The 13580-nt window shown below is 38.1% G+C and overlaps 1 protein-coding gene across 1 annotated transcript; it reads right to left on the bottom strand.

The window, feature by feature from the left end:
• Positions 1-1163: 1163 nt before the first annotated feature.
• Positions 1164-12487, bottom strand: lgals3a (lectin, galactoside binding soluble 3a). Its single transcript, XM_033988088.2, has 8 exons — positions 12328-12487; positions 11951-11968; positions 10150-10432; positions 9557-9742; positions 9215-9378; positions 5585-5673; positions 5177-5333; positions 1164-4237 (listed from the first exon to the last, which is right to left on the bottom strand). The coding sequence occupies exons 2-8, from the start codon at positions 11963-11965 to the stop codon at positions 4082-4084; spliced, it is 1050 nt and encodes a 349-aa protein (XP_033843979.1). The 5' UTR covers positions 11966-11968; positions 12328-12487; the 3' UTR covers positions 1164-4081.
• Positions 12488-13580: the final 1093 nt, after the last annotated feature.

The following is a 13580-nucleotide window of genomic DNA, read 5'->3' as shown; positions in this document are numbered from 1 at the left end:
GAGGTAATAATGGACAAATCAAATCAATAACATCTGCAACTTAGTACCATCTAAAAAAAAAAAAAAAAAAAAAAAAAATTATATATATATATATATATATATATATATATATATATATATATATATATATATATATATATATATATATATATATAATTTTATTTTTTATTTTTTTTTGAGAGACGTAGCTATGCATTTGTCTCCAGTAGGTTAGACTACTGTAATGCTCTGCTCACTGGCCTCTCCAAACGTGCGTTAAGACAGCTACAGTACATCCAGAACACTGCTGCTCGGGTCCTGACTAGAACCAGGAAGTACTTCACACATGTGTCCTGTGCTCAGGTCCCTGTACTGGCTCCTGTGGCTCAGAGAATAGACTTTAAAGCAGCTCTGCTTGTGAACAAGTCTCTCCATGACCCAGCACCAAAGAACATCTCCTACAAGTTAGAGCCACATGAACCATCTTACACTCTGAGGACTAAACCAGGACTAAACCGGGACTAAACCAGGACTGAACCAGGACTAAACAAGGACTAAAGCAGGCCAAAACCAGGACTAAACCATGTTTAAACCAGGCCTCTACTTCGACAATGTTTAAATCCAGGCTCAAACGGTTCTTTTTAGCTGCATGTGAAAAGGTTTTATTCTGCCTCTTCTGTTTTAATGTTATTTTGATGATAATTATTTATGTTTTGATTGGTTGTATTGTGATTTTAATATTTTTCTTATTCTGTAAAACACTTTGTTACTTTATGGACCAATTGTGCTATAAAAATAAACATATCTTGCCTTAATCAATTATCATTTTACCTTCGAAAACTTTCATTTTGGCTTTATGATGAAAAAAGACAAGAAGAATACTAAGATATTTAAGAATTTGTAGACTCCACTGCTGATATATTGAGGAAATGTCTCCCTCTTGTGGCAATTGGGCAATAGTGTAATAGGACTGAACCAGAAAGCCTCAGGTTAGAGGGTGAATGTATCTAGAGTAGATCCTACTTTGTCCAGTGTTATTTATTATAGCCTAGGCAATAATTTAAGTCATTTAAGTTAACTTTTTCACATCTTCAATAAAAACATATCATCTTTAGAGTATTTTAAATGGATGGTACAAAGTAAAGTGTAAAGTGAAACATACAAAAAACACAGTAAACTCATTTAAACTCATTAACAATCTATGACATTTTTATTTAGGCACAAATTTCAAAATACTGTCCATTCACCACAATCGCCACACAGGGCACTGTTGTCCTTCACAACTTTAAAAACACGTCTTCAGTCAATTTATGGTTCAACACTGAAAAGGTTTAGAACATTATGTACAATTATCAAACGCCATTGGTTTAGTTTTATTATTACAAATCAATTTTAAAGCTGCAATATGTAACTTTTTGAGAGGAGGGTCCGCCAAATGCTCATCTCTACGGCGATATTATTGGTTTACCCGAAATGCTACACAGTATGCCATTAAACTCATCTGTCTTCATGGAGACAAGCAAATGATGTCACCAGACCAAATTACAGGTCAGATCTATGGAGAGTGCATGTCTTTCAACAATATAACACATGTAACTAGTCAATGCGAGACAGTTTAATACCATATTGTACATACATTCAAAACAATGACTTCTCCACAGAGACAAGCATTCACTGGAACAGTTACACAGTGCAGATTTAAACCAGCATAGCAAAAAATAAAGATATTCCAGCATCTCACACATGCCATTTCTATATAAGGCTCAATTATGTTTTTCCACTGCAAAGAAATTAGGTCTAGATCAGTTTAGTTTTTCAAATGTTTTTCTGTTTTGTTTCATTACATTAAATCAACTATTTGTCAGTGGGATTGTCAAGAAAAACACATTTTACAAAAGACAAAATATCTGACCACTGAAGCCAATTATGTTGAAACTAGCCAGAAAAATTGATCATCTTGGACCCATTCATCAACACAACCCTAAGTGTGCACGTGCAGTGTGCAAGAAAATACAGCACAAACTTAAAACCCAATGACAGAATTAGCAGATTGTTGGGTCACAGCCACAGACTGTGTAAAGAAGTGGAGTGAGTGAGTACGATGTCACCCAGAGCCAGAGTCGGACCCGGAAGTGTGCCCATGATCACTTCCTGTTTAGAACATTGCGGCTAGCAGGTTAGCTATGTCCATTTATATAAACAGTTTATGGTTGCATCGCACACTTCAAATTCTTCTATTGAGTTTGGTGTAAATTAGTCAAGTTATTTCAAAAACCTGCTGTTACCTACGGTGTATGATAATGTGAGATTCTATTGGAAGTGGTTATAAAAAAGGAACAGACAGGAAGAGACAGTTTTGAGGGAGATTGTCAAACCAGAAATAAACATATTAGAGGATAGTCGAGTGAACAGTTAAACAGGGCTCCATTTTTACAAGCAAACCAACATGATATCATGATCTTAGACTCATTGTACAGGGAGTGTGCTTTTTAGATGTATTTGGTTTTAAAGGTGCAACATGTATATTTCTAGAGAAGCTTTTGGCATTCTCTCTGGAAATGTTATAGCTTTACCTGGAATGTTCCCCTGTATGGCATTAAACTTCTTAATTACAGGAGTTTTATTATTCTTATTATTATTGGGGCACCTCACCATTTGACCTTTGTCTTTGTGGAGATAGATGTGAAATATTCCAGACAAAGCGGTAACATCTCTGCAAGCAGGTGGCGGACTCTCCACCGGAAAAGTTACATAGTGCAGCTTTAACTTTCTACATTGCACTGGGTAATGTTTGGCATCCACATAAAACATCTGTATATATAAGTATTGGGCACACTACTATTTAAATATTACTAATTAATCATTATAATTTGTAATTGATTATGGGTTTAATTAGCAGTATAGGGTCATATCATAGTCTCCAATTCTAAATCGGTCTTCTGCATTTGACCCATCCAATGCTATTGGAGCTAAACCTGTCCGAATCACTGGACCCATCTCCGATTCTGAGCCAGGATCTCAGTCAGGTAGAGTTAGCTACACAGTTACAGATTTGAATTTTTCTTTATACTATGGCTCATACCTGGACGACCGAGGGATTACAGAGACACTAATATTGAAAACAAAAATTAATGTTTCCTCCATCTCCCAGAAACAGACTAAAGGTACATTCACTTTGAGTTACAGGTCCATATAAACACTGGCGTGTACTTAAAACAACTGTGCTTTGTGGTTAACACAAACTCATTACTACTGTCCATTTGTTATTATGAAAGAAACAATGAACCTCTAACTTAAAAATTTGAACTTTTTTAAGTTAGAGGTTCCCCCCTCTCCTGGCCTTTGTTCAGACTCACCTGTGCTCTCTATTCTTCTTCTGTCAGACCAAAGCTGGCACACTATCAGACAGAACAGCAGTAATGTAGACAGCTTCTAGTAGTGATATGTGAGAATACAATAGGGGCAGGTCGGCCAGTCTAAATACAGATGGTAGCTTTAAAATGTTTATTATATATGAGGAAAACTGTTCAGACCAAAAACCTATAAAACCCACAAAATACTGATTGTATGTCCAACTTAAAGGGCCTGTAGTGCACTATTCTCTGATGTCTGTTCTCATGTAGTTTCCTCATCACAAACAGAGCTGGAGTTGTGTTTTGTTTCATTCACACATGTTTAACACACAAACCCTGCATATTTAGGCTTTGTTTTTTACTCAAACTGAAAACATTCTGTTCCACATTGTGATGTCATCATGTGGTAATACAGGAAGTGCTCCACTATGTTTTTAAACTCAACACACCTTCACTAGAATCATTTGGATCATTTCATGGAATTGCCAAACTTTGAAGTTCTAGCCTCATTGAAACTGCTTCACTTCTCTGTGCAAAATTAGTATTTTTATATTTAGTTTTGCATAATATAGGATCTTTAACTTTGGGCATTTCTGAACCTCACAAATATAATTGAACAATGGCTTAAAAAACTGCAATATTCTGTTTAATTTGATGTTTCTGTCAAAAATCTGTCCATTCTTGCACACATTAGGAGCCCTGTTTGTCAGTTATGTGAGTGTAAACCAGAGGAGAGTGGAAACAGTGGTTCAGATCATACTAGGGGCTGCGCTGTAGAGAACTACATCTCCCATGATTCTTAGCAGCGTCACCTCCTCCAGCCCTCCCACTCTGTGCTCGTACTCCAGCAGGTGTGTCCCATCCACCGCCACTTTAAACATGTCCTCCTCCACCAGGATCTTCAACTGAGAGAGAAGAAAACCAACAAAAGGTTTATTCAAAATGTGCTTTAAACACACATGGCAGGATTTATGTTTTGGCTGTTTTCTGACTTTGGTTTGGGAGGACCGTAATTGTGGTAAATATTTATCATAGTTTTAAATCAGTGAAGTAGCTATTTGTGGAAGGAATCTGAAGAAAAAAGTACAAAAATAAAGGAAGTAGCGGAGCATTATGACACAAAATGCCTCTACATATGTCATCAATATTCTATCCAAAATGGAGGGACAATCTTACACAGGAACATTTTAAACACATATTTAATAAAAGTTTTAAAATTTGTTATTAACATTTAACTTTTTGTAAAGTTGCATTATGTAACTTTTCACCGCCTGCTCGTCTCCATGGTGATCGTACATCTTTTGCCTGGAATGTTCCACAGCATTAAAATTTTACAGGTTGTTTTTATTCCCCAAAAATACATGCGCTCTTACCGTGAGTGGGATCACCTTTTCACAAATCTGTCATGTAACATGGATTGGTGTTCATGGAGATAGACGGGTTTAATAATGCCATACTGTGGAACATTATAGGCAAGGGTTATAATCTCCAAGGAGACAAGCAGTTAGTGGGGACTCCACCATAAAAGTTACATAGTGCACCTTGTAAAAAAATGTAATAAAACAAACCCTAGCTTGCCCCTGACATGCTAATGTAAGACAGCAGCTGGAATAAAAACGATTTTGTGACAGTTCATGAACTTAAAAACATGAGACCTCTGGACTTTTACCTATGACGTCACAAAGATGGGAAATTCAAAATTAAATGTGAGCGTTCAGAGGGAGTTAAATTAATAAATAAACAACATTTCGATGAGGGAACAATGTGATAACATGGTGGAAAGTTTTTTTAAAATCCTACTTAAAACAGTAAAAATCATTTACCATTCCTTTAAATTCTCTCACCTCAAACCTCTGCCCCTGCACAAAAGGAAAAGGTGCCTCTCTCTCCTCGGGGCCCCAGAACCCGCCCAGGTTTGAGTTTCTGACAATGGTGTTTTCGTGAAAGCGAGGGTTGAAATGAAACACAACGTCTGAGCCCTTCATGAAGTCCACCTGGAACCTACAAAACATCATCATTTATGTACATAGACTGCACATGTAAATGGACAAAGCTAACGCTCTAAATACAACATCCAGCCAAACATAACCACATGCACTCTTAGCCGCTCCCCTTAGTTCCTCCAACCTCCACCAAGCCCAACATATGTCCGCACACATCCAGACAATCACATGTGCTCACGTGTGGGACTAACACGGGACAGAGTTCTGACAATATTTTAAAAACCCCAAACCAAAAACTCAGATCCTTACCTTTCTCCCCCAGGCACAGGTTCACCCACGATCGTGATTAAGAGTCTGGGCATTATTCCAGCGTGGAGTGGAAGGTCAAAGGGCACCATCTGAAAATAAAACACATTTCCATTTAAAAATATACATCTGTCTATATAATATGACTCTATAATACAAAAACATATCATGATTTACCATAGGGTGAAATCCATAGGGAAAAACATTGATTATCAAACAATGACAGGACCTCGATTACATCATCGCTCAAATGTATTTATTGCAACAGAAAATCAGCATAAAAACACATTTTAGTTAAACATTCCTGTAGTCCGTGACATTGCCTTGGTGGTTCCCCGTTACACCCGGTGAGTCACTCTGACCAGCTCATTGTAACGACGACTCAAAGTCCAGCAGATTGAACGACATGAACGATATGAATGATAAGGTGGTTAATATGTAGGAGGATTATCAAAGTCAGGCTAAAAAAAAAAAAAAAAGTGAAGGTATTTGGTAAAAACTAAAATGAGAAAAAATCACTTTAAGGTCCTATATTACAAAAATGTGACTCTTGTAGCTTTAAGTCATGTAACTAATCTAATCTTATGCTGTTCCCTCAAAAACAGACCTGGAGTTGTGTTTTGTTTCATTCACACATGTTAGCATTATTATTCTCAAAGCTCAAAATGCTCTGTTCCACCTTGTGATGTCATGAAATGTTAGTTTTCCAGTTAACAGCTCCTTTTACCTTTAGTTCAGTACAGACTATTCCAGGGCTGAAATGATCCAAATGATTCTAGTGAAGGTGTACGGAGCTTAAAAACACTGTAGAGCACAGGAGGATGTATTACCACATGAAATCACAAGGTGGATCAGAGTGTTTTCAGTTTGAGAAAAGAACTCCTAAACATGCAGAGTTTGTGTGTTAAACATGTGTGAATAAAACAAAACACAACTCCAGCTCTGTTACATTAGAACAGAGATCAGAAAATAGCATAATATGGCCCCTTTATTAAACGCGTTTGGGATCGTGGCTACAAAAGTATTTATTTGATAATATTTAATACAATACAATATTATGACTTTTATTTTTAAGAATATTCAGATAACTAACTTAGATTTAAAAAAAAAAAATAGGTTCAATAATATCATGGACATAGTTGTAAAGTAATGACAAAAACCAGATTCAAGTTGGAACTAAACCAGGATGTTAATTGGATTAAACCAGTGACTTAGTCCAGTTTTGGTTTGAACCTGATTAAGATCTAGACTAGGTTTAAACTAGTCCTAAACCAGGACATAGACTAACTATACCGATATTAAAAGGGAGTAAACCTAAAACTATTAAAACTGCAATGCAATACAAACATCTCAACTAAAAGACACATTATATAACTTCTCTTGTAGAGACTTAAGTAGCAAACCACCCCACCAGAAAAGTTCCATGGTGCTCCTTTAATATTCGAAGCAGTGCACAACAGGACGCTCGGAATACCCCATCATGACTAAATATCGATTGGCAAACATTAAAAAACATATTAATTCTGTGTAAAATGATCATTATATTGCACTTAAATTACAAGACACTGTGAGCATGTAAACTATAGTTTTATATTTTAAGCAGAGGTGAAGTGCTGGAGTTGTCCGTGTGAAAAAGCAGTTGATCTTTCAGTAACGAGGAGGATAACAGGGCTGCAAAACAAGAAAAGGGATTCATTTGAAACATTATAGCGAAAAACTTTGGGTTATTAAAGTTTATATTCCCAACAGCAGCAGCAGAGCCTGGAGAGAAGAAACCAGAAGGTGACAGGGGTTAAACAGGGTTAAGTTTGAACTTGGGAACCACAGCTACACTCACCAACGTCACCCACAGCGTTTGGTTATAGTGGCCAATATCATAGCAACCAAAGAGCCAATCTGGAGCGAAGCTGTTGAAGGTAACACCCCTTCCCGCACTGCTGGTTTTGTAGGTGTCAATCAAACCTGTTGCTAATACTAGCAGCAGCGACCTCAGGGAAAAGACGGTGCCTGATTTGTCTGTTATTAATGTTTATATCTTGATTGACAGACACTATAGTGAAATAAAAACCCCAGGATCATGTAGAGCAGGTTAATACGAACATTTAAGACCAAAATGACGAGTCTGACAGCAGCAGTTACAGAGAGAGGGAACACAGTTTTTCAGTAGAAAGTGAATTGGAGCCATGATCCCATGATCTGCTAGCTAGCATTTCCTAGCAGCTAGCTGGTTAGCTATGTATATTTATATAAACAGTTAATGGTCTGTACCTAATTTTTTTCATGTAATTGAGTTGTATTGGTTTTGCCACCGTACAGATATATTTTATAAGCAGGGTCCAAATGAGACTGTGTGCTCTGGCCTCTGAAAGTTGTAATAAACATCACTATGGGATTCCCAAATTCAAACAGCAAAAAGAAAGTATTTTTATCCATCTGCTCCAGTTTGAGCCATGCAGCGGGACAGGCTAAGGAAAGAACAAGACTGTTTAAAATGAAACTTGTTTAGCCCCATTAAATTAATTTTTTTAAACCACAACAAAACAAACCAGGATTTAAGCCTAAGCATATGACAGGTTGGTGGGACAGAGCGTGTGGTAAATACTGATCATAATTCTACACCAAGTCAAGCGGCAGTTTGTGAAGAAATGTAGAAAATGCAGGAAGTAGCTCTGAGTCCTAAAAATGAGCCCCTCTGTGTTATCAAAACACAAAAACAGTTTAAACCATAAACTGTATATATAGATCAACAGAGCTAATGCGCTAGCTGGAGTGTTCCAAACAGGAAGTGATCATGAGCGCATTTCCGGCTCCATTGGCTCTAATTCACTTTACATAAAAAACTGTGTCCCCTCTCTCTGTAACTGCTGCTGTCAGACTCGTCATTTTGGTCTTAAACATTCATATTAACCCGCTCTACATCATCCTGGGGTTTTTATTTCACTATTGTGTAAATCAAGATATGAACATTATTAACAGACAAATCAGACGCCTTCTTTCCAGGAGGCCGCACCTATTTAGCCTTAGCAACTGGTTTGATTGACAGCATTACTAATTACGGGAAAGAGCGTTACATTCCACAAGCTCGCTCCAGATTGGCTCTTTGGTTGCTATGATACTCATGGTCAGAACTTGGCTCAATATTCGCCACTATACCTGCTAGCCTCGATGAGGTTCATTTGGAGCTGAACACTGTGGGTGACGTCACACTCTTAGTCCACTTCTTTATACAGTCTATGGTTTAAACATATATTTTACAAACTAATGGTGTTTAAATATTTTTAGTCGTCCAATTGTGTAGATCAAGTGTAAGCGAATTTGGTCTTGTTTATGCTTATGTTTATGTTGCTCGGTAACAGTTACGGAATTTCCTCTACGTCTGACACATCTGCGGCCCATGTGCATTTCTAGAATTCACTAAAATGACCCAACAAAGGGTCAGTGACTTCAGTTCATGTTTTAGGAAGTGTGTATTCTAACCTGTCATATGCACGGTAAAATTATACTTTTTCTGAAAATGTTCCACTGCCCCAACTTCTTCCCTTAGTAAAAGCAAAGCCATCCACAGACACCAGAGTAACACACAGTCCGTAAGCAAAGCCCATGTGCCAGTGTTATAACAGGGTCCTCACTCACCATAGGACCTCCATAAGGACCCACAGGACCAGCACCAAACGGAGCCGGAGCAGGAGGGAAGCCCCCACCAGCAGGGGCCCCCCATGAGCCGGGGGGTATCGGAGGGAAGCCTCCGGAGGGGAAGGGTGGGAAGCCTCCAGAACCAGGTGGGAATGCACCAGGAGCTGAAGACACACAAGGGAATATGTTCAAATACATATGAATACAAAATAAAATAATAATAATGATCATAAAAACATAAAAATAATAATATGTAATAATTTTTAATAACATCCACCTGCTCCTTCTGTACTTGTAAACATGATTTTTTAATGTATAATATACTCAAATCTATCCTGTTACCTCCGGGCTGAGCTCCAGGGAAAGGCACATTGGGGTAGGGTCCTGCGGGTGCTCCAGGCCCAGAGGGAAAGGGTCCGGAGGGGTAGGGCACAGGGCCTCCGGGCAGCTGTCCTGGCACCCCCTCAGGCGGGTAGTGTGGAGGAAACTGCCCTGGTGCCCCCGGGCTGGAGGGGAACTGACCAGGAGCTGGGGATGCCAAGGAAATCAGGTTGGTGTATAGAAGTGATTATCATGTCACAATATAAACAAGAAATTTAAAAAGTATCACCGTGACAGTTCATTCAATTTTTATTCCAAAAGTACAATTAAAGAGAGGGTATTTCACTTCTATGGGTTATTAAAAGGGGGTATTTTACTTCTATGGGGCATTAAAAAAGGGGGTATTTTACCTCTATGGGGTATTAACTGCAACACAGAACATATTTAGATCACCATTTTTCCTTTTATTGTTTTGAAAATGCTATATTCAACTAAAACAACATATTAACATGTTTTCTAAGTTTAAATTTTGTTGTTGACGCTCTGTTTAATTAGGGCCTGGGAGAGATCACATGGATCACAACACTAGACTTTTGATACCGTGACTTCCATACCTGGTGCTCCGGGAGGGAACTGTCCAGGCATGCCGGGCCCAGGAGGAGGGAACCCACCAGGGGCAGAGGGCGGGCCAGGGTAGGGCCCCGATGGAGCTCCAGGACCAGAGTAGGGAGATCCAGAGGGATACTGCCCCCCATGACCTGAGGGCTGAGACGGAGCACCAGGGGCTGAGCCAGGCCAGCCAGGGTTAGAGGGCGGAGGAGCAGAGGGGTTTGTGGGGTTGGTGTTCCCGATCTTTTCGGCCTCTTTTGGAGCGGTGTCTCCCAATGCATCTGCCAGCTATAAAGATGGAGAAAGAGAGAGAGAGTAGAAGAGGGTGGAAGTGAGAGAGGGGAGGGGAGAGAGACAGGAGAGGAGATGGAGAAAAAAAGAGGGAGTAGAAGAAAGTGAGAGTGAGAGGAAGAGAGAGAGGGAGAGGGGGTAATAGAGGGTGGGAGTGAGAGAGGGAAGAGAGGAAGAGAGAGAAAGGGAGAGAGGAGATGGGGAAAAAGATAGAGATGGAGAGGGAGAGAGGAGGAGGAGCAAGATACAGAAATTAGAGAGAGCAGAAAAAGAATGTCAGAAAGAAAGGAAAGAAAGAAGATGAAAGAGATAAAGTAAGCACAACAGATATTCAAAAGGTTCAGCTTTTTGTTATATGTAACATTTTGAAGACTCTTTCCACCATTCAAAAGATATAGTATTTGGTTTTAAATTATTAATTGCTATCGCAATGTTCTAATGCTTCATCATTCTGAAACCCATAGACAATCACATTGCCATCACTGTTTAGCTCAGCATCAGGAAATCAATATCTAACTGTGCACAAAGCAGCATCCACACACTATATGTAGCAAAGGTAGCAGCTGCTGACAGGAGTAACAAGCTAGAATTTCTTCAATGTTCAAATATAAATGTGTTCCTAACCATGAAAAACTAAACCAGGATATATTGAAAGGCCAGATACAAAATATGTGACGCGAACTAGGCTGCTATTTTCTACTTAAAATCAAAATGTCCTTCCTGTTAAATGGTGAGCAGTTTAGCATGAGTAACTAGGCCTGTCACAGTAACACATTTTGAAGCATGATATACTGTTATAAACATATACTGAGATAAACGATAATACTGAAACTATTACAATTGACAAAATTAAAATACAGCCAGATGATCCCAGTAAAACATGTTTAAATAGACTGTTTCCTGCTTCAACAAAGAAATAGCCAAATAAAGCAGTAATTATCCATAAAAGTGACTTATTTAACCCTCAGCTCAAATCTTAGTTTTTGCAAAGAAAAAGTACCCTTGATAAATACTGTGCCCCAACATATATATGTATTAACCAGCAAGTTGATATAGTAATTATTGTGACCAGCCTATGAGGAAGAAAAGCAATGGGTATGGATGTCGCACAGTTCACTACAGTGTTTTTTAAAAGTTTCTGCACTTAGAATTTTTTTTTCTTTTTCTTTTTTTCAAATTTAAAATTAAAGTAAATGTATTTGCATTTTCCCCTTTAGGGTTAGTCCTTGTTTAGAGCTACTAGCCCATTTGTGTAGTGCTATTTTAGATCTTGTTAGACCTGGGATATTGGCTATTGGAGCCAATGTCGTTCTTGTAAGAATATGCGCTTAATATGATACAAAAGCCTCTTAAATGACACTAACTAACAACATGCAAAAGTCCCAATTACTACCACAGAAATAATAAATCACTGGACCTCTCTTATCAACAACTGCACGTTTCAAAATCACTTATTGAAAAGAGTTTAAATTAGCAAAACAATATATAAAAACAAGAAAAGGCTTGCTTACTTACCGAAAAGTCCGACATGATCTGCAACGAAACCAAAAGAAAAAATGAGCAAGTAAAGTTTAGAAGGTTGTCATAACACAAGCTTTCAAAATACTACTGGGAAAAGTGAGTAAGATTCAGGGACTAAGACTTTCCACAGGCGGACAAGGGGCAAGAGAAAACGCTCCAGTCACCGCAGATTCAGGGCCAAATGACAAATATACAATAAAAATGTCACGGTCCGAAGATAATGCTTTGCTTATTCAAATATGAGTTAACTGTGTAAACACTTAGCTGCATACCATAGGAGGCTAACAGTAGCGGCTAACTATGACAATTCGCTAGCATGTTTTAGCATCTTAAAATGTAAATAGTTAGAATTCGTGACCAGTTTATACTACCTGGCTTAGGTCGAGAGCCTAGAGAAGCAAGAAGTAACAACAGCTGTGATTTAGCCAAAAGGAAGTCTGTCCGCTGCTAATTTCATCTACCGAGGAGCATAGAACTACAGAAGCTAGCTCCGACGCAGCAGCGCTCACGAGAACTACAACTGAAGCGCGGAAGTGTGACGTCAGCGCACGAGAACTATAACTGAGGGCGCGGAAGTGTGACGTCACCGCACGAGGACTACAACTGAGAGTGCGGAAGCGTAACGTCACGGGGTTTGTACGCGTTTGGAAAAAAACCCAAACAATAAAAATAGAATAAAACATGACTATGTTTAAAAAAACAACAACAACAACACCCCCCCCCCCACACACACACACACATACATACATCAAAGTTAGACTTGGGATTGTTTGCATCTGCAGTCCCAGTGCAAATCTGTGCATTGTTATTCAGTACATCTGTCACTGTGGCAACTACAGTCTACAATGTACGTTCAAATAGGTAAGCAATACTTGAGGGGGTCACACATGAGAGTTTGATAAAGTGACAGCATAAATATAGATCAAGTTGTTTTAAATGTGCTATATCCAGAGGCGGGAGAAGTACACAATTTTGTTACTTAAGTAAAAGTACAGATACCAGAGCAAAAAAAAAAAAACAAAAAAAACAAACTCAAGTAAAAGTAAAAGTATCACATGAAAGAATCTACTTAAGTAAAAGTATCCATTCAAAAATGTACTTAAAGAGTAAAAAGTATACCTACATATTTTGCGCAGATTTTAAAATCTTATAAAGCTTCGAATCTAGTGATTTTGATCAAGATTTATGCTGTTTTCTTTCCTATCTGTTTTTATATGTATATTTTTGTTTGTTCAAATTATGAATGTGTTAAAAATAAAACATCAGCCTTTCCAGCAGGTCTCAAACTATAATAAAAAATACTTTTACTTTTTAGTCCAGGTCAAAAAACATAGTGGAGTAGAAAGTACAGATACTGTTCTCAAATGTACTGAAGTAAAAGTGAAAAGTACACACTGTACTTAAAGTACAGATATCTAAAATGAGTACTTAAATACAGAACTTTACTACTTTTACTTTGGTATGTTCCACCACTGGCTATATAAATGAACTAGAATTGAATTAAAAATGTTTAGATTTGTTTAACTATCTGTTAGGCGCTCCATAGAAAGTACTTCACTTCATTAATTATTTATATGTTCAAATTACCTATTTGTAGCAGACACTTTCACTTCCCTGAGTCGCC

Source organism: Periophthalmus magnuspinnatus, chromosome 22, assembly GCF_009829125.3.
Source record: "Periophthalmus magnuspinnatus isolate fPerMag1 chromosome 22, fPerMag1.2.pri, whole genome shotgun sequence".
NCBI lineage: Eukaryota > Metazoa > Chordata > Actinopteri > Gobiiformes > Gobiidae > Periophthalmus > Periophthalmus magnuspinnatus.
The sequence above is the reverse complement of the archived record's forward strand: the minus strand, read 5'-3'. Positions and strand labels throughout refer to the sequence as shown.